Below are 27,628 nucleotides of genomic sequence, written 5' to 3' on the forward strand. Positions count from 1 at the left end.
TTAAACAACGGAAGGAACTTCAGAGAAAGGAAAGAAAAAATAGCGCGGGCGGCCTAAGTGTCCGATTCGTGAGCAGGCGCTCAGCAGACGCTGTGCGTGCATCTCGAATGAATCACTTTCTATGTTATTAAATAGGAGGCACGGTGGGGCGGAGGGGGTGAACCCCTCCAGCGGGAACCAGACATCTTCATTCCGAAGAAGACCAAGGTCTGCAGTGAGCCTGCTCATCTTAACGCACCGATTTCCGCGGGTCCTTGAAGACAAGGCGAGTCCGCGACTCCCAGCATGCCTGAGGGGGCGGGCCGGCGGCTGCGCAGACGGGCGCGCGCGGGTGGTCTTGGGACTGTAGCATGGCGGCGTTCGCAGATTTGGACCTGCGAGCGAGTTCCGACTTGAAGGCTCTGCGCGGACTCGTGGAGACTGCCGCTCACCGTGAGTCGCCCCGACCTCGCGGGCCGCGGCGCCTGCCCAGCCTCGCTGCCCCCCGGGCCGTCGGACTGCGCTCGGGAAGGATGGTTCCTTGTCGGGCCTCGTTCAGGTCTCCTGGGTTCTCTGAGATGTTCCTGGAGGCTGATGCCAGCGCGGTGTTGTTGTGATCCGTGGCGCGGGAAGCTCAAAAGTATTGGAGGGCTGTGACCCGGTCTGGTTCTTTTGTTCCTGCAAATTAAGGGAATTGCCCCAAGGGCAAGGGATTTGCGTAGGGCCCCACAGGTGATAGACGGCAGAAGCTAAGGCAGGGCTCCAAGTGCACGGGTTCCTGAGCCTGTGCTTTTCCTGATACTTTTAATATCAGCTCTTCCTGACTCTCACAACCGTGTCTGAGCAGATGCGGGAAACCAGGGCACAGAAAGAGAGTGATGTGGAGGTTCGGGGAAGGGGGAAGACATGGGGGGGGCGGCTCGAAATATTATTTAGAGAGAGGGTAGGAGGGGGCGGTGGACTTAACCGGGGTGGGGGCAGTATGACCAAAATGTTAGAATGTTAAAATATTTGAATCGAAGGGAAGGAAAAGCCCAGAGATGAGACCCTGTTTTACTTATTGCAGTTAGCCATGGTTTCTGTGTTACTTAGACTGTAAAGTGTGAGGATAGAGAGGTTAAAAGAATAAAGAGGTTCATGCACTAATATATGTTCCTCCGACACAGTTCTCAGCTCGTTGCGAAAGCTGATGACATACTTTTAAGAGGTGGTGCTGGGAACAGCCACTTCTTGGCAAAGTAAATCACACCATTTCTTCTTGTTCCCTTTATGAAGTATCCGTAGGGAAATGACTTTCTCTTCCCATTGCATCCACTAATTAGTATTGTCTCTCTTACTTTTCTCATCAGTAGAAAGAGGAAGGTAGACATGATGATCAAGGCCAATTAGCGCTAATATTCTTTGATAGTTCCTGTAAAATGGATATTCTTGGGTGTGACTCGTCACGAGTATTACCTCCTTCTTCAATGGAGCTTTTCTGATTCCATCCCCTTGTTGAGTACATCATGAAAGACTTTAAGAGAGGGGCCATGTCATATCTTCTGTTTACCTACTGTGCTCAACACACTCAGCAGACACTGGTGCATGGCAATTACTTAGTTAATGCTATGGAATAAATAAACAACTTTTCAAAAATAAATTCAGAAAAGTTATAGTGATTTTTTTTTTTAAGAGAATTGCCCCAGTTTAAAATTTGCTTGAAAGAGATGTGGTAAAGTATGTACATTGTTAGCCAGTCTTTATTTATTTCTTTAAAAGTTAAATGAAATTCATGGCATATGACAGAAAGTTGCCACAACTTTTAAGTCAGAAGGCAAAAGACTGCTATTTGGTGAATGGAAATTTTCAAAGACAGATCTCCGGTTCTTAGATGTGATATAGGAAACCAATTTAAGGCTTAAAAATATGCTATATGAATAAAAATACATCAAAGACTGATAAGGGAAGTATTCCTGAGATGCCAGATGAGATGTGGTCTAGGAAAAAGTTCTGCGGGAAAACAGAATCTAGTTGACATTCGTGGGTTTTTTTTGGGGGGGGGGGGAGTTGGTTTTGTTTTTTGCTGCTGGCCAGCACTATGATCAGAACAAGTGACTTTAGTGCTATAAGGCTGTGCTCTAAACAGTTACCTAACAGGTCAGCCTCTAGTTGACATTTCTGAAGGACAGTAGGGACATTGTTTAGTAGCCAAAATGGCATCTCAAATAGATACAACAAAAAAGCTTAGAGTAGACCTGGGAGTGTGGCGATGAATAATGGGGAGCAGGTGTGGCTGGTTGATTTGATTGGGTGAAAGGTGAAGCCCAAAGTACAGGCAGATTTCTCTTTTCTGGTTTTTGTTTTTAAAGTTCACTTTCTCCATGGGGCCTTTTCAGACCTCCTGCTCCAGGTTTCATTCCACTGTATGCTTCCATAGAATCTTTCTGTATCAAAAAAATTTATTTATGTATAATGACTTGTTTAATTGCCTTATTTCTCCGATTGACTTTAAGTTCCTTGAGGATGAGGATTGTATTATTTTCCCTGTATGCTCAGCACCTAGCATAGGGCCTGTCAACTACTGTATGCTCAATAAATACTTAAGGGAGAAAGGAAAGAGGGAAATTGTACAGACTGATGAGGGAAGGACCACTATTGCGGCATTAATATGCATTATCTTTTAATATAAATATCCTGTCATCCCTATTGGTGTTTAATTAACCTAAATATAGGAGTCATGATTTAGACATATTTTTGGTGGCCCAAATGTCTACAACAGTGCTATCTGTGATGAGTATGATAAAGCAAGCCCCTGGCCTCAAAAAGTTCCCAATCTATTGATGATGAGTAGCTCAAGGGGGAAGTGGGCAGTGAAGTGACGGTGTTATCACTCCATTTCTCCTTAGGAAAGAGGCCTCTGAAGGAAGGTAAAAAGCAAAAGAAATGAGTGAGAATAAAGGTGACAGTGAAAAGTGTAAACTTGATGGGATGAAAATGAACAAAGGGACATGAAAGAGAATGGTGGTTGGAAAGGAGAGGCACAAAGTTATGGGTCTTTAGCATCATGCTAATAACAAATTACAGTGGTTAAACAAAGCCCTGTGTGCCAGGCACTGTTCTAAAACACCTTGTGTGCTCTGTCTCATTTAATTCTCATGACAAGCATATGAAGTAAGTGCTTTTTTTAAATCACCATTTGACAGATGGAGAAACTGAAACTTAAAGTTTGGCAATTAAAAAAAATTAAATAACTTGTAGATGGTAGTGTTTAGGTTTGAAAGTGGGCAGTCTGACACCAGAGCTTGCACCCAGAACCACTCTGCTAAACGGCCTCCTAGTCTTGACATCTAGAATCGGGATGGGCTTGCATGTACAGAAAGGAGTTTTATATTTAACGGGAATGTACAATCTTTCTTTTCAGTTGGCTATTCCATTGTTGCCATCAATCACGTGGTTGACTTTAAGGAAAAGAAACAGGTAAAATAAAATTTCTGAAGTTATTAATGTTAATAGGTATTTATGATTATTTGTATTTATATTGGTAATATGGAAGCATATTTCTTAAATGTACTCTTTGCACTATTATTTTCTTATTTTATGGTAACAGTTGAACTGGCCCATATTTGTACAAATGATATAAAGATTTTTGTGAAGTGCTATGGAGTAAGGATTCTTAAAGTTGGTTTGATGTTAATTAAGTCACTTTCAGTAATGTTTAAAAAATGCATTGTTATTGGCTGAACTTTAATCATAACATTTAGTCCTTTTGATTCTCTTGTCAGGGACTAATTAATTGATTTCCCTCTTAAGCATACTAGTAAATATGTATATTTCTCTTTAGGCCAGCAACTGTATCTTATGGATTATTTCAGTCTAAAAATTAGTTTTCATGCCTTCTATTCACTGATGTTCTCAGCTGCGTCTCTGCTCTTTAGCTTTTTTCTTTAACTAAAGCGTATTCAGTCTTTCTGAGTAACAGAAATGAGCTTGCTTTCTTTAAAAAAAAAAAAAGTATATGTATATTTTCTGAAAACCCCTTGGAAGTTTTTCATTATGCTTTGTGCTGTTAACATATACAATCTAGGGTGACCATTTATCATTTGTTCTAGGAAATTGAAAAACCGGTAGCTGTTTCTGAACTCTTCACAACTTTGCCAGTTGTACAGGTAGGTGTTTTGTTGCTTAAGAAGCATAGCATCTATTCATTCATTTCAAACATACTCAGTTATGTGTGCTATTCTGTAACCTGAACTGCCTTCATCTGCCTACCAGTCTGACCTTTCCATCAGGGCTCAGCTCTTCCATGGAACATTGTTTTACTATCAATTCAGTACTTCTTTGATGGTCTTCTTTCCTGAAGACCTACAACTTTTAAATTATCTCATTATGTAGTTTAATATAAATACATCTTTTTTTCTCTGGCTGTATTATAAATTCCTGGAGAATGAGGACTAGGTTTTATTGATCTAAACCATCTCTTATAGCTAGTACCTTTTAATAAATACTTTCCACTGGTAAAGAGGAAAATCAGTTGTATTTTGTGCTTTTTTAATAGCATCTTTTTGTTTATAGGGAAAATCAAGACCAATTAAAATTTTAACTAGATTGACGATTATTGTTTCTGATCCATCTCACTGCAATGTTTTGGTAAGTTAACTAGTTTTTCTCTCTCCTTTTGGCCTTGCAAGTTGTATTGATTAATGTTGAATAGTGCTGCATTTCATCTCACTGTGTTCTTACATCTCCCCGCTCACTCCCAACCCATGACATCTGCCTGCCCTCCCTGTCCTCAAGATTCACACAGTATAACATGTGTCTGGTCTACTCATGTCTCATGTATAGTGATCACACAGTTAAAGAGTCTCTTGGTAACTTATTCATTGAACTCACATGAACCAGACATAAGGTGGGTGCTGGGGATATTGCTGTGAGTAATGTAGACACGATCCTTGAACTTATAAAGCATGTAGTTTAATTGGTAAGACAAGCACTGAAAAAATAATAATTATAAATGTGAGGAATGTTTAAAAGGAGGAAGGTAGTAAAGAATGCTCAGGGAGTGTGTAACCTGAGTAAAATTATTGTCAAACTGGGACCAGAAGAATCACTAAGTGTTATAAAGATGACAAGCAGGAGAGAGTGTTCCCACAGACAGGATTGATTATGCAAAGGACCTGAAGCCAAGGAAAACACAGTGTGTTCTGGAAAATGAAGCAAGACCACTAGGGCTAAGCCTAGCAAGCTGGGATGGGGTTGAGAAGTAGGCTTGGATGGGGATTTTAAGAGCTTGGGTGGGGATTTTAAGTAGGCTTGGGTGGGGATTTCTTAACCCCTTGAAGATTTTAACCAAGGAAGTAAAATTATGAGATTTGTAATACAGAGAATGGATTAGAAGGGGTTAAGGAGGGGTTTTGAGGGGCATCCAAGAGTGAGGGTTGATGGAATTTTGTGATAGGAGATAGGATGATGACTTCCTGAGTGGTCTGAGCTCCCAGGTAAGAAAATAGTAGTGCCATTTCCTAAGGTGGAACATACAAAGAGGAGGTTTGGGGGCATCATGTTTGGGACACGATGCATTATTGTCAGAGTTTCAATGGAGCCTGTCAAATGGGTGGTTGGAAATAAAAGTGTGGCCCTGAGAAGAATGATCCCAATTAAAGATGCTGCTTTGGAAGTGGTCATCTATAGAGAGTAATTGAAATCATGGGAATGGGTGAGACTCCTTGGTTGAAGTGTGATGTGGGAAAAGGAGGTCTAGGACAGAGTCTTAGGGAATTTCACCATTTAATGGTGGGATAGAGGATGGCCTTGTATTGGAGACTGACGAGGGACTGCCCTAGAAATAGGATAGCAAAGAAAGTAAAAACAGGAAAGGAAGAAGGAAAGGTCAGCAGCATCAGTATACCTAAGCAGTCAAGGAGGAGAAGGCTGAAAAGATTCTGTTGGATTTATTGATGAGGTCATTGGCTGCCTCAGCAAAAACCATTTCCATGGATATGATAGGAATGTGAGAAAATGCAAACAGTGTGTGCTGCTTGCTTGAAAATTTTGACTCCATAGGAGAACAGAAAACATTAGGTGGTTGGTGAGTGAGAACCTGCTGTATGAAAAGATTTTGTTTGTTAGATGGGAGAGATTTGAGTATACCTGCTGATAGAAAAGATCCATTGGGGAAGATTGAGAGTAACCTGAGGAGGTAAACTGTTTTAACTTTAGATAGAATGGACACCTCCATCATAGAAGAGGAGTAATCAAGGAAAGGCTGGCCTCTTTATAACAATTAGCATTGTTAAAGAAATTGTGAAAAGCCAAAGTTTGGTATTTTATACAACTGCTAGGCCCAGATAAATGGAGCTGACTCTTGATAGAATAAAGCCTTTCATTTATTCTTGTTATTCTGAATATCCTGGTGTCCTCTTTTTGTTCCTTTCCCAAGTGGGAGTGGGCAAAGGGAGGAGAGAATCCTGGATCCTGCCCTGTCTCAGCACAAGTTCACCCAGCAGGCTCTTTTTGTAAGAACCCAAATGCCCCAAGGGATCACACCCTGATCACATAAGTCCTTCTCGGCCACACCCCATCATGGCACTGGTTGCCCTTCTCTTCCGTATTCTCGCACACCAATCAGCTCACCCCAAGCCCCATGCAGTATGCTAAGTAGGGATTGTATTTTAAGCCAATCAGCCTTCCCTAAAAGCCCTATATATATGTGTGTGTGCTGCCTAATAAACGAGCTCTCTACAGTGGATCGTCAACTGGTGTCGACTCCTCCTTTCACTTTTACCTGCTTAAGCATGACACCTGCTGCTTTTCTTAAACCCTCCTCTAACTTTTGCTATATCTTTTCTTTTTACAAAATAAGAGGTTGTAAAAATTTAGAAGGAGCCAACAAGCAAAGAAGAAATATCACTAATTATTCCATCATGCAGAGATTGTACATTTGGATATATATTTTTCCAGTCTTTTCGTATACAAACTCATACAATATAGGTTTGAGACTTTCTTTTTTAAACAATACCTCTGTATTTATCTTTAACCAATAGATTCCTCTGTTCTGGGATTCTTAGGTATTTTCTTACACATCTAGCACTTTAATTTGTATTTAAAAGTATTCTTATTGTGAATTTAATTTCATCACACTTAATCATGTATATTGCATAGACCATGTCGCACTTAGTTTTTGTCTCACAAAAAAAAAAAAAAAAAAAGTGAATTCCATTGAGGGCAGACTTATGCATTAATGATTTTGTGTTCCCAGTGCCCAGCACACAGTAGGTGCTCAGTAAATGTCTGACAAGCTCCTCCACTAGTTTGTAAGATCAAGAGCTATCTAATTTGATTTTTATCTCAAACACAATGTTTGGTATGCAGTTAAAGCATAAGGACTGAAGGAAGGAATGAGGAATATGATTGGTGGGTTGGAGGTTGGCATCTAGATTCTCTTGTGCTTAGAAGATCTTTTCTGCCAACGTACAAAAAGAAGCAGAAATGTCAGTAGCATATTAGAAGTGTTACATAATTGAAATATAAGTGTAGCAAGTTTATTAGGCAGAATTCCATACGTATATTTTTTTGTTACTGTGTGATAACATTCTTTTTATATTACTAGAGAGCTACTTCTTCAAGAGTCCGGCTGTATGATATTGTTGCAGTTTTTCCAAAGACAGAAAAACTTTTTCATGTAAGTAACAGCTAAGTAAAAAAGAATAGTGTCTGTTATTTTATATAAGAAGCCTGATGTTATATCTTTGTAGGTGACCTGTTTTGTCCTATCTGGAAGCTTTTAAGATTTTTTCATTTACATCTGGAGTTCTGAAATTTCACAGGGGTATATTTAAGTGGCATTCTTGTATTCATCGTGCTAGACATTTGATGGGCTCAGTTTGAAAGAGCCTGTCAAGTTTTTCTCTGTTTCTTTATGTCTACTTCATTCAGTGGAAACTTCTCTTAGGTAAATGTCCATCTCTTTCTAGCTCTAAAATCACTTCAGTTTCTGCACTCCTTATTCACGGCTGCCTGTGATGGAAGAAAAGGGCAAGGTTCTACCGCAGCATAAAAGCTCCCACCTCTGCTTCAGCTTCCTCCTTTGCATGCTCCCAGGTGTGGCCCATATGCCAGCATGATTATGTCAGCCTTTAGTCTTCCAGAAAGTCTTCAAAATCAGCCTTCTGCCAGTATGATCCCCCTTTCTTTTCTGAGAGCTTTTATGAATTGAATTCCCTTTGTACTTTTAAAATTACCAGTTCGGTGCCTTTACAGGAGGGAAAGGAGCTTAACATGTATACTCATTTTGTCAACCTGAGACACATCACCCTGGGCGTTTTAAATGATTACAGTAAAGGAAAAAAACTGTAATGCAGTTTTTCAGGAATATGTTTTACTGTGTAAAATGACGTATAGCTACTTTTAGAAAGTTCTGAAAGTTGTCTTTGTCTAGGTTCAAAAAAGGACCCATCTGCCAGAAGTATATTCATCAAAAGGATATTGCAGAAAAAAAAATACTAGTCTTTGCTTTGGTGTTTTAATTTTACATCAGTTCTTTTTTAAGCAAAAACTGTTCTAAAATTTTAGAAATATTTTCCCTAAGTTTATCCAGTAGATGGAGCTGTTGACTAAAGAGGCTGATGTGTGGTAAATGTAGTTTTCAAGGCATACTGTTGATTCTTTCTTTATGTTGAAACAGGGAAGCAGCACAAATTAGCCATGGATGCCTACCCTTTTTTGGTGACTTCCTTTATAAAATGCTCAGTTATATTAAAATCTCAAGAATTTTGTTTCAGGTAAAGGGATAAATAGAAGTGAGTGATTCTTCATCAAAGACCCTGGTGGAACTTTTTAAAATCAGGCACGACGTTCAGCCCTTTCCACTGGAGATTCTGACCCAGTTGCATCTGGGTATATTTGTTTTTTCAAATTCCACAGGAAAGTCTGATTCAGTGCTGAGACCAGTGGTGTACAGTTTAACCATGGGCATTTCCAAATTTGTTAAATAGCAACTTAGTTTTGTTATTAAATAATAACTCAGTCATGATATAGACTAAAAGTTTGTGATGTACCAAGTTTTTTGTTGTACATTTGATTTCTGAATTAATTTCTAAGATCACACAACTTAACATGTCCATAGTCCTTTACTGGTGATTAGAGAAACAAAACACATAACATTTTAGCTGGAAAGCTTACCAAAAAAAAGTTTATCAAAGCCTTTTACATATTTATTTCCTTTAACTTTTGCAACACTCCTGTAGGATAATCGAGACATATTTATTACTATCCCCATTTTATAGAGGAGAAAACTGAGACTTGGGATAAATGATTTGCTCTAAATATCCCAGCAAGAATGTAGCAGAGTTAGGACTTTTGAGATTTAGAATATATAATAATTTTACATAGCAGCGTTATTCATGTTCTTCTCAGACTATTCAAGTTTGAATCTGCTGAACACATTCTAGATGGTGGTGGGTGGAGCAGTCAGAAATATTTGAAAGATGTAAGCTATAAATAAATCACGAAGTGTTTGTTTGGAATTGACTGAACAGATATACTCAAAAAGTTACTTGAAAACACAGCTTTTAAAATCAGTACATCTTCCTCTTTTCTGTTCAAATCTTACCCATTCTTTAAGATTGAGTTGATGTTAGAGTTCTCCCTGTTTTCTATAGAAAATCAATTTTAAAATCTCTTTTACTTATAAGCTTTTGTAAGTATACCATGGTTTGGAATCAGCTCAAATGTATGCGTTTGATGCTTAACATGTTGCTTTCTATTAGTGATTTTATTTGTTATGTATGTAAGTGGATTATCTAGAATTCTAACAGGTATCCCTGTGGGTATGATATTCTAAAACTAAGATCTCTAAGATGAGTCATAAAAGCAAGCATACACACACACACACACACACACACACGTACACATTTATGTTGGCTGTGAGTAGTGTAAAATCTAACTACCTTAAATAGCATCGTTTCCATAGGAAATAACATACTGTTTTCCACTCATGGTATCTGGAAGACGTCTGATAGATAAGAAGCTCTCCCTCCCTGTAACTACCCCTGAGGGATAAGGCAAAGATTAAAGATTATGAGGGGAGTCCATTGGCCAGGGGCCTTGGGGCAGCTGCAGAATATGGCAGAGAGGGAGAGTTGCATAGAAGCTTCAGGAGCTTCTGAGTCAGTAATTCCTATTTAAGATTTACAGCAACTGGGCAAGGTGAGGAGAATCAGGTTATTTCAGTAGTCTGCTACTTTGTGTACCCTATCAGTTTAAAATGTTTCTTATATATGTATGTTTCTTATAAATTATTTGCATGTCCCATTATACCAGTATGCTTTATAAAATAATATGCACACATATAAAACAAATTTTGAGTGCATTTAAAAAGAAATGGAAATACAAGTAGAAGTTATATTCCTGCTCCCAAAATCCGTGCCCTCCCTTTGTAGACCACTGTGGAAGAGTACACTACTAATACCTGAGGCTCTGGAGGAGGGGGAATATCTTTCAAGGTAGTGTTTCTCAGGGTGTGGTCAGGCTACACTGGCTTCAGAATTACCTGTGATATTTGTTAAAATGCAGATTGTTAGGACCCTACTTACCAAATGAATTATTGGATGTGGGGCCGGGTAATCTCCATTTTTAATAAATTCTTCAGGGAAGTTTTGTACACATCTATGGTTGATAGCCACTGTTGATGGGCATCTCTCTTTTCCCTTGGTAAGCCTGACTCTCCTTTGCATGATATTTATCATAAAATACCAAGATGTGTTATACCTGACATCCATGAAAAGGATTTGGGGGGATTGTGAACCCCTACCCTCCTGTTCCTCTTGTGCCATAAAGGCAAAGATGTGTATATATGTGAAATTTTATGGGAATATGCTTTCCTTAAATCATCATAGGGGTCTCTGGCCCAAAAAAAAGGTTAAGAACAACTGATATGAATTAATATTCAGCCTACCATTTGTCAGAGAAAGCCATTATAAGATTCTTAACCCCAAAACAATATTGGGCACACTTTAATCTTTTTTAATTCTTTTTTTTGGCAGCTGGCCATTGTTGGGATCCAAACCCTTGACCTTAGTGTTACCAGCACCACGCTCTAACCAAGAAAGCATTTTATTATAGTGCGAACATTAACTCTTATTTAGTGGTTATCTGAATGAATCGATTGAACATTTGGATTAGTAGAAAGCTAAATAAAAAAAGAATTCAGTTTGAGACATTTAACTGAGGTGTCAGAGGGAGCCAAGTGGAGCTGTCCTTTGTAACTAAGGTTATTATAATGCATGTACTTAAACAAACACTGTTTAAAAACATTGTTTAATATTACACCTCTTATATTGGAGAGGGGGGGGGAAGGAACAATAAGTAAAAGGTAACCTAATTTTGCTTTATTGTGGGGAGGATGTTTTAACAGGCTTTTAAAACTTAATCAGCTTGTTTTATTGGAAAGATAAGTTCGTGGTAATAAATTCAAACAGTACAAAGGGGTATGCACTGAAAAGTGTGCCTTCTTCCCACCTAAAACTCCCTCTCCCTTTTCTCCAGAGGCAACAACTGCTAACAGTTCCTGTGTATCTTTTCACTAATATTATTTACCTAGTCCTTTCTTCATTCTCCCCTCTCTCCCTCCTTTCCTTCCTAAAAATACCATGCTCTTTTCACCTCACAGTACTTCTTGGAGATTGTTCCATAATATCAAGTAGAGATGTACAGTACCTCACTCTTTTTATGGAGGTACTATATTCCATTGTATAAAGGGATCATAATTTAAGTAATATTGAGGGGTGTTTAATCTTTTGTGATTTATGTTGAATAACTTCTTACACTAATGTCATTGAGCCTTTGTAGTGTATATTGCTATAGAATATATCTCTAGAGTCTCTATAGAATACATTCCTATAAATGAAATTGCTGGTGTATGCCTTTAAAAATTGATAGCTATTGCTAAAGTGCTTTTCAAGACCCTGTACTGTTTTAAAGAACCTAAGAGTACCTGTTTATTCATTCTCGTGTCAGCAGTGTATTACTGAACTTTGTGGTGTTTGATAGTCTGATAGTTAAAAAAAATGGCAAACAGAAGCTGAACTTGTTTTAGCTACTATTCAGAGCTTTTCTTCATCCATTCTTATCAAATTTTCAATGACTCTTTTATGAGTTGGACAGCTGTAGCAGTTAGGATGGGCAGGTTCTTTATGAGCCAAATGTTTCTGCCAAAACAACATTGCTTCCAAGGCATACTAAGTTACTATGACTGTCTTAAAGCCAAGCAGCCTCTGCTCACTACTTGCTTCCTAAAGCCCTAGGATGGGGGTAGGAGTGACCAAAGTGGGGATTCTGAAGAGAAAGAGCAAGATGTGATATCCCTGTCAATGCTAAAGGTCGGCACCAATCCGACAGGGTGTAATTGCCCCCTCTTCACCCTTCCTTTGTACTCTGCCCTTCCCCTGGTACAGGCCACTGATGTTTGTTTTTGCTAGCATAGCCATCCTGGCAGTTTAAATTTATTCATCAAGCTCATACTCACCAGCATTGTCAGTAAGGCTTGTTTTTAATACAGTACAAATCAGCCCATTTGTTTTATCAGTATAAATCAAATAATGGTAAAATCAGAGCCAGATATGCATCTTTTAGCAGTGTCTTCTGGCATGCACTCTATACTAGTAACCTTTCACCAGCTTTGTTTTATTTTACTTCCCTGTTTGCCATTTATACTGACTTCCTTATCTGTTCATTTTATCTTGTACGTAGTTTTTATAAGCAGTTTCAAATCTCCTTTAGAAGTAAACACACTATTGATCAACAGGTAATAGCAAAATTTTGAACAAAGGAAAGGGAAATTGAAAGTTGAAAAAAATGCATTCGTTACCATTTAATTTGTAACTGCTTTGCTTCAACCATTTATGTAGACTGTTTCTATCAGTATTTGAACAAAATGCTATTGGTTGTGTCATGTTAATGTTTCTTTTGCCACTTAGTAGACTGACAGGAGCCACAGGCCAAAAACAATTCCAGAAAAGATGCTCAGTAAATAGTTTGTGGAATAAATGGACCATGTATCCATTCCTTTGGACTTATTTTTTTCTTGGTTTTCAAAACAGTTTCTTCTTTCTGGAACGATCTATAGTAACCTTCCAGAAACTGAGCCTCACTCAGGAATCCATCCTTATGTAGAAGATCATATGAGTTAGAGGGTCTTCAGGCCCTACCTTTTGAGAAGGTCTATGGACATATCACTCTGCTTTAGCTGGATTACAGTTAAGCCATTCAAACCAAACCTGAAGGAATGGCTAAACCGTTGACTTTGTAAAGGGTCTGATATATTTGAACACAGAACCATCATAATATCTATGGAGTGAGCCATACCTGTTTGTTTCTTTGTATCAAGTTTGACCTGATCTCCCATTCTTACTTGTGCCAATATTCCTTTTGGTCTTACCTAGTTTTTCTTGACAGGTTGCTTGTACACATTTAGATGTGGATTTAGTCTGTGTGACTGTAACAGAGAAACTACCATTTTACTTCAAAAGACCTCCTATTAATGTGGTAAGTGTTACACTTTCCATTCTATATTTGAATCTGTAGAAATTCACATTGGCAAATTGGAAAATGAGAAGAATCCAATGTTCTTACAGGGAAAAACAAAGTCTATGTAATAGGAGGCAGTTTTAGAAAAGAGGATTTTGATTTTGTAAGCTGACTAAAAGAAAGAAAGCTTAAAATAAAAAATAACCAGTTAATTATCAAGATGTTTTTGAAAGGCCTTAGCAACTAAAATTTATGAAGGATATGAGTATTTCTAAAGAGGGTAGCTGATAATGATGGGCACTTATATCCTGAACATTGAACATTAAGCAGGCCGAGCAGTCAAAAAAACAAGGGAAAGGGGAAAAAAGAACGAAAACGTACAGGGTCCCTGAGGCACCAGCAAGCTAAAGAGGGACAGCAGGGAGCAGGTCCTGGAATCACCTAGGCATGGTCTTTGCAAAATTAAAGTCTGTGTTGAAGCATGCTGGTTCACACAAAAGCCCAGGGTTACATTTATAATAACCTAACAGGATGGCCATGCGTTCAGGGAACTATTTTGTTCTTCCCTGTGCTGTAGAATTTTTCTCATTACCTTTCTATATAGTTTTCTCTTCTTTTGTCATACCTGTCATCTTCCATTTGTCCTACCTTCTTCTAAGTCTCAATCCCCTCCCATTTTCATTATAAAGGTGATTTTTTTTTACACCAGTAACTATTTTGGTAGCTATGAGGTCATCACCGCTGTTAACTGTTTGCTTTGCCAGCCAGATCCTAGTAAGAGTTAGGATACTATTTTAGAATAATGGCTTCCAAAACTCTACTCAGTCTCCCATTCTCAAAAACTATTATTCAAGGAGAAAAGGAGTTTATCAAACAGTCCAAATTACATACCCAATTCTGTAAGAATTGGAAATTTATTTATTTCTCTTCAAAGTGGGTAACTCTCCTGTTCTTTAGTCTCTGTAGAATCATAACTTTCTCAAATTTTGTTTCCCTTTGCTGCTGAGATATTGGCTTGATGCTGAGAATTAGGGGGAAACAATGAGGAAGCAAAACTGATCTATTTGGGGTGTAAAAATTGAATCCATTGTGGAAAAATTTACATTGGCTTATGTTCTATCCCTAAAAGTATGCTACTAAAACTGTGCTTGAAAAGTACCAAAAATACATAGTTGCATATTTAAAGTCATATATATAAAGTCATATATTTAAAACAGCTCTTTTCTGGTAAATACTGAGAGTACTACTAAACATACAACAGTGTTGGCTAAACCTAAATCATTGGCTCCCCATGTTGTTGTTACTTACTTATAAAAAAGTAAATACTCAAAAAACCCCAAATCATCACTTTTTAGAGGATGACCTATATTGTTCAACAGCTCATTTATCAAATGGGGGGAAATGAAGGCTAGTGAGAAGTTATTCTCTCTGTAGTCACAGGGTTACGACAATTGTGATTGATTGGATTGCCTGTCAGATAAGGCCTGTGATGTGCCCCAGGTGCCTGTGATAAAAGTCAATTATGACAGTCTTGGTGGCCTCACATATTGTTCCTCTCAAGGTAGCAATCTTTGCCTTTAGAAGTTTGCCTAACCTTTTTATAAGCCTCAAACTGCCAATTCAGGTTCTACATAAATAGCAACCCCCGAGTTAGGCACTGTAGCCACTTTGCAAGTTGCTATTAAACTTAAGACTTTTCAACTTTTTCTTCACCTTAATGAACTAGGAAGGCCATTTTCTAGACAGTTTTGCCTGAATAAGTTCATATATGATACTGTATCCTTGGTTGGGAGGAGATAGTGCTATGTGATGCTGAGGCTAAGTCCATGGACTTGGACAGCAATGCACAGCACAGCACATAAATTCCTCATGTCCTACAACAGTGTTAAGATACCCAGTGGCTGTTTTGATGCGGGCTTTTGATTTGGTGTCTTATGAACATGTCTTACTGTTCAAACCAGATTGTGAGCTTCTAGAGAGTACCAACTGTGTTATGGTCCTTTTTTAGTTACCCTAATATTTGCCTATAATGAGTCCTCCCTAAAATTTGTTAATTGAATATTTGTCTAACCTAACATATTAGGGTACAGCTTGGGGAACCTGGCCAAATTCTGCTTGTCATTAGTCATTAGCTGGTTGTCAGCATTCAGCAGGAAGCATATGCAGTGAGAAAAGGGGGGGACACTGGGGTTCATAAGGAGGAGAATGGCCCCTGTGACAGTGGCATTAGGACATCCCATTTCCCCCCTCCCTTTCCAATTCCATCTGGAAGTTCAGGAAAGCTGCTGCTGTTTGATGGATATTTTTGGATTAATTTCCACATTTTTCAATTTAAGAATTCTGAAAAGTAAAAAATTTGACAAGTGAGAGGAATATGCAGTATTTAACACAGTGTCTGCTTTTTAAAAAAAAAATCCGGTGTGAACATTTTACATATGTTGTTTAATAAAAACTAGATGATGAAATGGAGGGAAAGGCTGCACAAGATTATTTTTAGTCTTCATCCGGTATAGAAGTAAGCTGTGGTGTGAATTGGTCAGGAAGCAGAAAAGTCACTATTAATTTATTCACCTATTTTTTTTTTAAGAGAAAAAGCTGGAAACATAAAGGTGCTCAACTTGTTGTTCAAGGTACATAATAGTTATTGTGTAGGTATGTATTATTTGTAACATAATATTTAATCTGAAAGCAGAGCTGTGTCTATGTTAAAGTATGGAAATATATTCAGTGTGAAAGCACAGAAAATATAGTGGGTTTAGATAACTGTTTAGTCTTAAGTCTTGGTCCTTGCATGCTCCCTTGGCTTTGAGGATGAACTTGTCTTTGACCACGAGGCTGATAAGTTTATAAGCATCACTTTACTGAGCACATGAGAAAACAGCACAGATCTTAATTTGGTTAGGGTTTGTGCCCTTTTCTTTTGTTGTGAAAAGCAGGAGTATTAAGATAGGTAGTCTTCATTAGTCTTTTGCCTATAGTGTAGAAGCCATGTGAAAATTATGTGAGCTCAGAAGATTGGGATTATGCAGGAGGGCTCAGGAGCAAGAACATACCAAAATGCTCCATTTGTATAATCTCCAGCTCTCATCTCTTTTGTCTTCACCACATGCTTAGGGCACGATAATTTCAATTATGCAGTTCTCTCTAAAATCTCTCATAAACCTCTCAAGTAACTTATATGGGAATCACAATTCTATCATATCATATATGTTTCTAAAAAATTGGATTCAACTCCTCTTATTGGAAAAGCAAATGACTTCTAATTATTTAGCATTTCAGTTTAAGCACTTGCATATCTGCTGTGGCTCAGCATCTTTGGGGTAAGGTGGAAATAAATTATCCCATGTGCAGGTAATGAAATTGAGTCTTAGGTAGTTTGTGGCTCACACAGTTAAGTGTCTCTCTCACAGGATTGACTAGGGATTTGTATTCAAAGCTTTGATTCCAAATCTACTGTCATTTCCTCCTGGGAAGTGCTATTTAAAGTTACTTTATAGCAGAACTCTTTGTTAAGCACAGAATAATTTCATATTTTACAACATGAGCTTTATGAATTCAGGTTTTGAGAAGAAAGGATTTTCTTCTCATATCCTTACCTTCCCTTTGATTTTTTTCAATGTTATTGCCATTCAACAAAGACTTCAGGTTTATTGAGTTATTTTTACTGATTTTATATGTTTTACGCTGATGTTTTCCCTTTAGCACTTCCTTTAACACTAATCCATTTCTATCTTCATGGTCTAATTAGTCCCCACTGAAAGATGTCAAGTAAATAATGTTGAAAGCAGGTAGTTCCTGGAATCCTGCCATATATACTTGATTTGGGTGTGAGTGCTCTACAAACTTTATTTTTGATCACACATGAACCTAAATGTGTTAAGTACTTTGTCAATCCCATGCTCGCATCAATGCCAGCAAACTTGGCAGTATCAAAAATTTCTGAGTGGCAAAAACCAACCAACCAACCACCAAAAACGAAGTTAAAAGACTAACGACAAACTGGTGGAAATATTTTCACTCATGTCATAGACAAAAGGCTAATCCTTTTAATTTATAAAGAGCACCTAGAAATTAGTAAATTAAAAAAAAAAAAAAAGATGAACAGTACCAAAAAAAAAAATGGATTAGGAATATGAAAAAAAAAACATTTCTCAGGAAAGGAAATTCAGAAAGTCCTTGAACATATGAAAAGAGGCTTAAATTCACCATAATAAGAGAAATTCACATTAAAACGATCTGAGTGGCAATACACTCTGTTGTAAGACTGTGGGAAAGCAGGTATCCTCACACATTGCTTATAACACTGTAAATTGGAACAATCCCCATGGAGGCTGGGCAATTTGGCAACAGCTATAAAAATTACAGATACATTTAACCTCTGGTCTAGTATATTAGTTTCCTGGGCCTGCTGTAACAAAGTACCACAACTAGTTTGCTTAAAACCACAGAACTTTATTGTCTCACAGTTCTGGAGGCTAGAAGTCTGAAATCAAAGTGTTAGCAGGGTCTGTTCCCTCTGAAACTTGTAAGGGAATCCTTTCTTGCCTCTTCCTAGCTTTTGGTGATTTGCAGGCAATCTGGCCATCCTTGGCTTGCAGCTACATAACTCCAGTCTTTGCCTTTGTCTTCACAGTGTTTTCCCCCCCGTGTCACTGTGTTTTCACATGGCCATCTTATAAGGACACCAATCATATTGGATTATGGGCCTCACCTATTCCAGTATAACCTCATCTTAACTATTTACATCAGCAGTGACCCTATTTCCAAATAAGCTTTTATTCTGGTGTACTGAGGGTTAGGACTTCAACATATCTTTTATGGATAGGGACACAGTTCAACCCATAATACCCAGAAATCCCACTTTAGTGGGATAAATTGAGACAACCCAAAGTCTATCAGTAGAGACTTGGTTAGGTACATGCTCTATACCTCTATGATGTAATACTATGCAGCTGTGAAAGAATGAGGAACTTATGAGCTGAAGTGGTAAAGCTTTCAAATTAGGACAAGAATGTAGCAGGCTACCTTTTGGGTAAGAAAGAAGAAAAATAATATATATTCATACCTGCTTATATTTGTATGAAGAAACTCCGGAAGAAGACATAAGAAATTAGTAAAAGTGACTATGGGAGGTAGGGATGGGGCAGATGGGAGCAGAGATGCAGGTAAGACTTCTTATTGTTTTCATACGTTGTTTTGATTTGTGATTTGTGAACAAATTACCTGTCTTAAAAAATGATGCACCAAAAGGGTGTCATCCTTTTGAATTCAGTAAAGAACTCATTTTTATGAAATTAACAGGGAATAAGTCGCAGTAATCAACTCCCTATTTTCTTCTCTTTCTCCAAAACTTTGCTTAGTACTTGTGATTTTATTTCCAATGTCACCTGCCCTTGGTAGCATCTTTATGACTTTTATTTCTCACTAGTAAAGAAATCTGATCATCCACCCATGGCAGTACCTTTGGTCAGACATGAGAACAAAAGCCAATCAGGCAGGCACTGTCATTCTTTATGAAGAAGCTATTATGAGCAATCATTTGACGAGCTTATGGCAATTTGCATTAAAATGGACTTGGAAATAGAAGCCTAGGTAATGACTCAAATTTTGTCTAAAATTTTAAAATAAGGTGTTATGAAAGAAATATTCACAGCCTTCAAGAACACGTTATCTTTAATTTCTCTTTGTCAGGAGTTTTCTTAGCAATTTTAAAGTGAACTTGATTAATGTACCAAGTTCAAAACCAGAAATTTTTTCTTAAACAATAATTAAGTTGATGATCACGTCCTTGTTTTTCTATCCTCCCCCACAAAAGGAGTTTTTATTTTGATCTTATCCCCATAAGGGTCTAGAAATTTAGATTTGGTCAGTTAGGAATATTTTGGAATTTGGTCACCTAGCTCTGTATATCATTCACGTCTTTTATTTCCCTTCTTTATTCTTCTGCCTTGGGTTTTAGTTTCACAACTAGAAGGATGACAAAAAGAAATATGTCAGATCCTTTGGCTAATTAGTAGTTTTGGTAGAAGAAATAGCCAAGGAGATAGTTGATAATATGGTTAAAGGGGTGTTGTTGTTTTTGTTTTTCTGTGGATTACAGTTAACCAAATTCATCCTGTTTCCTTTTTTGATGGGTAATCCATAGTGAACAGCATTATTACATGACCTCTTTTCCATAAGCTGCTATTTATTCACTCAAAATATAAATATATTACACACTTTTTGTGTAAAAGGAAGATGTGTGTTACAAAAAAGTGTCATGATACAGCTCTCAAGAAGTGTACAAGCTAGGTAGAGAGAATGAGGTATACATTTAACTATGGCAGGCACAAAGAGTATCATCATAACAAATGTCATTCCCAGAAATAATCAACACAAGCCAAAGAATTGGAGATGGGAAAAAGTTGTCAAAAAAGGGGAGAAGGGAAGGTTGCAGTGTGGAAAATAGCATTTAAATTCCAACTAAACTAATATCAGATATGTACAGAAATCTAAAATGAAATTTGGGAGCCTTAAGGCCAGAGGAAAAGTTAAGGAAAGGGGAGGTATGGGAGTGGAAGAAAAGAAATCTGTGTTCAGGAAGGGAAAGTAGAAGGGAGACTTTGAGGTGCACTTGAATTAAATCAAGGTAGATTGCCAGTTCTGGAAGAAGACCAGATTCTCCATTCCCTGTAAATGTTCAGGATTAGGCCTTCAGCAGTCACGGCTGGGCCAGTCCCAACACATCCTCTAGGTAATAGAAGCTCATTTGCCAGGCAGAGACTTGGACTATCCTGCCTGAACTGTGTCTACCATTCTTCCTTTCTTTGTTCATTCAAAAGAGCACTGCAACCCAAGTGACTTTTGCAGTGTGAATCTGGTTAGCACCTCCATGCCCAAAATTCTTCAGATGCTTCTCCTTGCCATTAGGAATAATCCTGGTCACCAGGTATAAAGGCTTGTACAATTGGCCCTTTCCATCCTCTTTGGCCTCAGTTCCCACCACAGGACTCCCCTCGTTCTTTCTTCTCCAACTTGATCTTCTCTACATGCTACCATGTTCCAACCCCCAGAGCCTTTTCACATGCTCTTTCTTCCCTCTGAAAATGCTCCTTCCTCTACTATTTAACTACTTAATTTCTCCTTCACTCACTCCCAAACATCTTCTTGATAGCACTTATCACAGTTAAAGTTTTATATTTTGTGTGATTAATGGTCTCCCCCACTAACCTGTAAGCTCCTGGAAGGGAGGAACCATCTCAGCTTTTGCACACAATGGGCTTAAAACATATCTGTTTTGAATGGATGAAGATATTGAGTCACTCATTAGGGAAGCTGAATAATGTAGTGGTCAGTTTCAATCCCATCTCTGTGACCTCCAGGCTTTCTCACCTGTGGATCTCTATGTATTAAGAGTATGTTAAATAAGTTTCTTTTTTTCATGAAAAAGGCTAGGCTTATGGTGAGCTAGGCAAAATCGTGGAGGGCCCAGGCTTCTTTCATCTTTTTTATTGGGCAACCATAAGCCCAGCTAAAAATCAGGGGCTCTATTACTAAAGAAAAGGGGAGAACAGATATCTGGGCAATTAGCAGTCTGCCTCAGTGCCTTATAAAGGTATTGTGAGACTCTCCTAACACAGTGCCTGGCACAGAGTTATTTTCTCATTCAACATACATGTGATAAATTACCTGAGAGGCCTTTCTACCCTTGTTCTTTGGGCTTTTTCTAGCTCTTCATTTCTTTGTGTCTTTCTTCATTCTTTGTTTGAATTATTTGTTTTACTGTGTTTGCATATTGTTTACCCTAAGTGTAGGAAGCACATCTCCATTTTCCTTTTGATAGTTTAGGGAGTAATAGGCCCGCTGCCATACCACTGAGACTTTGCTCTCCTTAGCCTCTTCATAATTCCTATTAATTTAAAGTCAGCTTCCTCACAGCTAAAATAAACTCTGTTGATCAGATAGAGCCACAGATCCATTTTCTTCTCCTTGTGAATGGTGCCGTTTGGGTGTGAATCTGCTTTTGTCTAAGGCTGTACCTTGACATGTACCAGGGCCTGATGGTCGGGGGTGAGGGGAGACTTCTGTGAAAATTAAGTAGGGCAGTGTGTGTTTATCCTTGACACTTTTTTTTATTTCCTTTGAAGGCAATTGACCGAGGCCTAAGTTTTGAACTTGTCTATAGCCCTGCTATCAAAGACTCCACAATGAGAAGGTACACAATTTCCAATGCCCTCAATTTGATGCAAGTCTGCAAAGGAAAGGTATGGTATCCTAAAATTATGGAATTGTAGGGTGTTTTTCACATCTTTTAGATCATTATTAATACACTGGGATTATCAAACCATATCTTTTTCCTTAAAGCAGAAAGTTCTCAAGGCACAGGAACAAATTCTCCCATTTCAATGAGCTCTGCAAGTTTTAAGGAAAAGAAAAATATCAAAGGAATATAAGGAGGGGAAAAGATGTATTTAAAGCCTTTGTCTTTTGATAAGGAATTTGCATTTTACCTACTGTGAAAAGAATAGTCCAGATAATTATTTGTCATCAGTGAGTTGAATTAAGGTTATATGACCTCTTCAACTAGTTTTTTAAGTTTTATTCATCTTTACAAAGATTTACTTGGAAAGCTTATTCTGTTTCATATTATAGGCTGCCTTTAGCTTGACATGAGGTTTTTCATTTTTTCACTTTAAGTATTTACCTTATCTTTAAAAGAAATTGGTATTTGAGCCTTAAATGATAAAGTGTGATTACTGTTTATTTGTATTATAAGACTCTCAAATTTTTTTTTTTACATTTATCTAAGATTAATATTGATCCCTTTCTATTTTGTAGAATGTAATTGTATCTAGTGCTGCAGAAAGGGTAAGTCTAGCATGAAGTACTCTATTTCTACTTTTCAAATTAAAGAACTTTGCAAAGTCTCCAAGGGAGAAATTAAAATAGTAATGTAATGAATATTTATTGCATGTTTTTTATTTTAACTATGCGTTTGCTCATTGTGATTGCTGAAGTGTAAAATTTATTCCCATTCCTTTTGAGCTTTAAGTTTTGTTTATATAAATAGTTTTTACTTTATACTGTTACAAAATGCTTTTCAAGTTTCTTTTATATTTTCAAAGACTTAAGAACCCTTCAAAATTATAAACACTTAAATGTATGCAATTGACTTCCTTATTTTTGGATTCTTAAATATCCTATTAATTTACTGCAAATGAAGTCATTGAAATGTTATGCATAACTTCTGTCATATCTATTTTTTGTTCATTTTATTTTAGCCTTTGGAAATAAGAGGGCCATACGATGTGGCAAACTTGTATCCTTTTCCAAGTAAGAATTCTTAAAATTTTCTTTTAGGAAATTGGGAATTTGAAGTGCTATTATAGTTTCTGGGGGTTGGGGGTGGTGGGCGTTTGGCAGCTGACCAGTATAGGAATTGAACCCTGTACCTTGGAGTTATCAGCACCATGCTCAAACCAACTGAGCTAACCAGCCAGCCCTGAAGTGATTTTATAGTTTAATAAGATATTTTTCTCAACCTTTGTGGTAAGTTTACTGGTTAATAGCTTCAGAAACAAATTGCATCAGTTTGTAGAAAGCTTCATCCTTCTGTTTTTTTGGCTTAAGCATGAAATAGAAAAGGGGGAACAAGGGACTCTAAGATAAAAGCTTAGAATTAAATGAGTCTTCTCAGATGCATGTTCTAGTTGGGCCACCAACTCCTGTGGAATTAATTAGTCTTTCTCTCAGTGCGACCAGGTGAGCTGGTATTTTCAGTTATGCTTGTGTTAGTCTCGTGTCCTTGGCTGACTCTGAGTTGAAATCTTTAATGGCCCCACCAGAGGGTTGCTGTTTGGGCTCTCTGAAGGTGAAGCCAAGGCTGCAGTGTCTATCAACTGCCGAGCAGCACTTCTCCACGGAGGTGAGCACGTTCTTTCAATGAAAACTGAATGGTCATTTTAGAAGCAAGTCATTTTTATCAAACAATGAGCCATATCTACTTTTATTATTCCTACCCTGCAGAGTTCCATTAGGGTCATCTTTTCTCAACCTGTTCTAACCATACCTGTTAATGCTTTCTCATTCTTGCTTCAGGCTTTACTCTCTGTAATTTGTGGAATGAATATAGCCTGCATTACGTAAATGAGTATCAAGTGTGTTTTTTTAAGCTATACATGTGTGCTCCTACCCACATTTTGAAAAGGCTTCTGATCTCCATTTCTCCTCGCTCTATTCCAGAGGGGCATGCTTTTCCCATTGAAAAATCACTGTTTTAGAGAGCTAAAATGTTAAAAATATATATTAAACAATTTATTAGGATAACAAAAACAGCAAATACATTTTTTAAAAACTCAACTAACAAAACTCAATGTAACTTTTGCATTTATTACGACTCAGAATGTTTCTTTGCTCATTTTTATTTGGTCAAGTTTATGCAGATTGTACATTTTTTTACTCACATTGCACTTATGTATATGTACCTCTTCACCTTGATTCCACTACTGGAACTCACTGAATTTCTTATTTATCAGATGATAGAAGTTGAACTAGAAGTGTTTGGAATGCCAAAACTTTGGGATATGAAAATGAAGTATAAAACAAAAACCTTACACTTTTGATCTGCTGTTTTGTCTTTATTCTCTTTGAAATTTTTAACTAGTTGTGGTGGTTAAGAAGCAATTTAGTTAATGTCACCCAGATGAATTTTGAACTTCAGAATAGGTTGCTATATATAGACTAAGTTATTTGTCTTATGAATAGCTAGGTTATTAAGGGCTTGTTTTGTCTGGGTTTTAATGATATGATTTCCGCTTGAGGGAACTGCTTACTGTATTGGTTAACTGTGAGTTAGATGATTTTTCTTTTAGTTACAACATTGTTTGAGATTGTTGTATTATATAACCTAGACCCCATCACATAAGCTCTGTGAGTGAGCAAATTAAAGGGAATTTTTATCAAGATTTTCTTGAAATTAGCGGACACTTGGTTCACGTTTTGCTAGTTCTGCCACTATTTTTGACTATTTTAAATGGACGTCAAGAATCGTCAAGGTTTTGGATTACATTTGGTGTTCAAAAATAGACTAAACAGGAAAGGGAAACTGAAAATATATGTGTGTGTATATATATATAAAATAGGGGAAAATATGAAGTTCTGCATTTGACTTCTAAAAACTCAGCTATTCAGCATATGATATATAAAGTCAGGCTTTTATAGAAGGTAGGCTAAAAGAAGACTTGTGGACTTTAGATTTGCCCCAGTGTGCCTAGGACAGTCCTAGTTTATGCCTGCTGTTCCTATAAAATTATTAATACTTCTGTTCACTGAAAAGTGTCCCAGTCTGGATGATGAATTATAGTTTCCCTGGTTTTAGTTGACATTAGGATTAGTATTTGACAGTAGTTTGATATGTTCCTAAGATTGCTATTTTAGCTTAGTTACATTAGAAGAAACAAAGGATTCTGAGGCGAGGGGATTCCGAATTTCATTATGACACAGTCACTGATGATATCTCAGCTGGCATCTGTATCATCCAGAATGCCACATTTAAGGACAGCAGTACACTGAAGCACTACCAAAAGATAGCTAATAGGTTCGTAAAGGGTCTGGAAACCTCATGATGAGAGGAATCATTGAAAGGAATGGATGCATGGCAAGCAGAAGACCTGGGGCACATAGTAACTGGCTTTCAACATTGGAAGGCTTACAACAGGGAATCAGAATTGGAGAGGTTTGGTGGGGTTCCAGAAAATGAATAGCAGTTCTGAGGGGGTTGTGGGAAAGGATAGAGGACAGAGGTTCAAGGTCAGTTTCTTCAGCCTATGATTGACAAGTTTGGTGTCCTCCATCAGCCACTGGACCAAAATGGACCTTTTAGGGACACCTGCCTTTAAAAGACACTAAAAGAATTACTTTAACTGTTAACTGTAAAAGTCTTGTTCAGTTGTTAACTGTAAAAGTCTTGTTCAGTTGTTTATAATCTGTCATCTTAGATTAAGGAGTATTTGTGTGATGAAAATAGTAGAGCATTTCTGAGATGGAACTAAAATAATTTTGAAACTAATGCATTTTATTTTGTTACAAAGTGCTGATTTTCACAATTTTTATGTTTTTATTCATTCAGCTGATTTTTAGGCTAACTCAGAATCATAATGATATAAATAAATATAAATGCAGCGTTTTTCATTTGGGGAAATGGAAATCATTGACAATTTCTATTTCGAGCTTCCCTCGTGTTGGCATTTTAATGACCTTGAGAGCAGTTTTGTTCCTTTTATAAATTAAACTATTTTTAAATAAATGGCATAGAGTCAGTAGACTTGGTAAGTTAATCCTGCTAAATGTGAACGTAATGCTTAGCTCTTTAGAGTTTACTTTACTTTTATTACTTGAAATAAGAAATAATTTTTAACTAAATTTCTGTTCATCAAGTTCTTTTGATTCTACCTCCTCTGTGGCTATAGGTATTTATCTCTCTTCTTCTCCAAAATCCCTTCCCATGTCCTAAGGACAAAGTTTGAATCTCTTTTCATGACACTATGGCCTTTCATAAGCTACCCTTCCAGCCTCATTTCCCCCTCATTTTTTCACTCTCCTCCTTCACATCAGCTGTGTTGTCCCTAAACATTCTTACCTAGGTTCTTACCTTTGTCTCCATGCCTTTGCAAAGAATACTTCCTCCTCCTTTTTTTTCCTTTTTCCCTATTCCTAGCAGTATCACCTTTTTATTATACTTTATTGGTTCATCCAGGCAGTCAGTTCTTGTGGGTGCCTCCATTCCTGTTATATCTGTTCTTAATGTGCTTATCCAAGTGTATTGCAGGAAAAAGCACTGTCTGTTAGGTATCTTTATACCCTCTGTATATAATATTATGCCTGGCCTGTTAGTAGGTTTTTAGCAGAAATTAGCTAAATTTAAGTTGAACTCTGCTGCCAGCCTGACCTAAGCATCTAATCCCATTTTTCTTTGTCTGTTGTCACCAGTATATAAGGAATCAATAAGTGTGTGAGCTTGATTTTACCCATTCACTCAACAAGTATTTATTGAACACCTGTTACATACCCAGGCCATTGTTGGGTGTTGGCAGTATAATACAGTTTGTTCTTCAGAGGTACATTTATGATCTAGTGGGAGAGATACAGTATATGCTACAAAATGAGGTGAGTACACACACCACCATGGGAACAATACAATTGACTGCTCTCTTGATTCATCTGTGTTTCTTCCACAAATAAAGCATCAGTTACACCAGTTTCTGTGACTTGGGTTCTGGCTGCATAAGATGCTGTGACAGAACATTAGAGATAGCCCTGCCCTGTAGTTTTACCTTAGATGAGAAATAGGTTATCCTTAGATGAGAATTAGATGTTAGTATCTTGGGAAAAAAGGTAGTGACAGTAAATGGCATCAGCACCTATACCAGTTCATTATGGTTTTACCATTCACTAGTGCTGTAAGCCAAAGTAATATAGTGATAACTTGTTAAACCAATTCTTTTAAATTATGTCTTAACTTCTAGCACTATGGTTTCCCTGTTTGTTTTATAGAAACTAGAAAAACGGCTTTTGGAATTATTTCAACAGTGAAGAAACCTCGGCCATCAGAAGGGGATGATGATTCCCTTCCAGCTTGCAAGAAAGCCAAGTGTGAGAGCTGAAAAGAATGCCCTTCCCTCAGCACTCCCCTCTTCCCTTTTATAGTTCGTCAGCCACAGCAAAAATAAAACCTTGTGGGATTTACTGTTTTCATTTGGAGTTAGAAATCGATAGTGTATAAAAACAGTTTACATTCCAGCCATTAAAACAACAAACAAAACCTAGTGAAGCATTAAAAATGAAGGCTGCCAGCTTAATGAATTTAGCTGTGCTTCAAGAGAAAAGCAAAGACTATGCTTTTTGTAAGTGATGAATAACAGCAGGTATATTTGAATAAGATGTTTCAATATTTCAAGAGACTCTTTAAAAATGTTTCCTGTTCATTTAAAAACTCATGCTTACTAATTTGCTTGATATACGTGACTTATTATTTTTTAATCTCACTATTCAAGAAGTGGTTATTTTGAGGACTATTAAAACTTATTTTGAAGGGGTGACTTATTGATCTATTCTTTTTTAAGCTGCTTTTTCATGCATTCATCAAGTCAGCATTCTTTCTAAAAGGAAATGC

General features: G+C 37.4%; 1 protein-coding gene across 2 annotated transcripts; it reads left to right on the forward strand.

Annotated features, from left to right (window-relative positions):
* The first annotated feature begins 344 nt into the window (after positions 1-344).
* Positions 345-27,554, forward strand: RPP30 (ribonuclease P/MRP subunit p30). Of its 2 annotated transcripts, none has more exons than XM_063102641.1 (11): positions 345-432; positions 3,380-3,435; positions 4,068-4,124; positions 4,531-4,605; positions 7,565-7,636; positions 13,408-13,497; positions 21,606-21,722; positions 22,297-22,326; positions 22,740-22,791; positions 23,304-23,383; positions 27,010-27,554. In XM_063102641.1, exons 1-11 carry the CDS (start codon positions 351-353, stop codon positions 27,046-27,048), a joined length of 750 nt encoding a protein of 249 aa, XP_062958711.1. In that variant the 5' UTR covers positions 345-350; the 3' UTR covers positions 27,049-27,554. The 2 variants fall into 2 exon arrangements, with proteins under 2 accessions (XP_062958711.1, XP_062958709.1); XM_063102639.1 differs by having other exon boundaries at positions 22,740-22,777.
* Positions 27,555-27,628: the final 74 nt, after the last annotated feature.

Source organism: Cynocephalus volans, chromosome 7 (genome assembly GCF_027409185.1).
Source record: "Cynocephalus volans isolate mCynVol1 chromosome 7, mCynVol1.pri, whole genome shotgun sequence".
NCBI classification, from domain to species: Eukaryota; Metazoa; Chordata; class Mammalia; order Dermoptera; family Cynocephalidae; genus Cynocephalus; species Cynocephalus volans.

What these genes read in the sequence shown, in the direction of transcription:
- RPP30 (XM_063102639.1), top strand. Translation starts at nt 351, where the DNA reads ATGGCGGCGTTCGCAGATTTGGACCTGCGAGCGAGTTCCGACTTGAAG. An exon ending in AAAGACCTCCTATTAATGTG is followed by an intron (nt 13,498 to 21,605) that starts GTAAGTGTTACA and finishes TTTCCTTTGAAG; the next exon opens with GCAATTGACCGAGGCCTAAG. An exon ending in CCATACGATGTGGCAAACTT is followed by an intron (nt 22,778 to 23,303) that starts GTATCCTTTTCC and finishes TGGCCCCACCAG; the next exon opens with AGGGTTGCTGTTTGGGCTCT.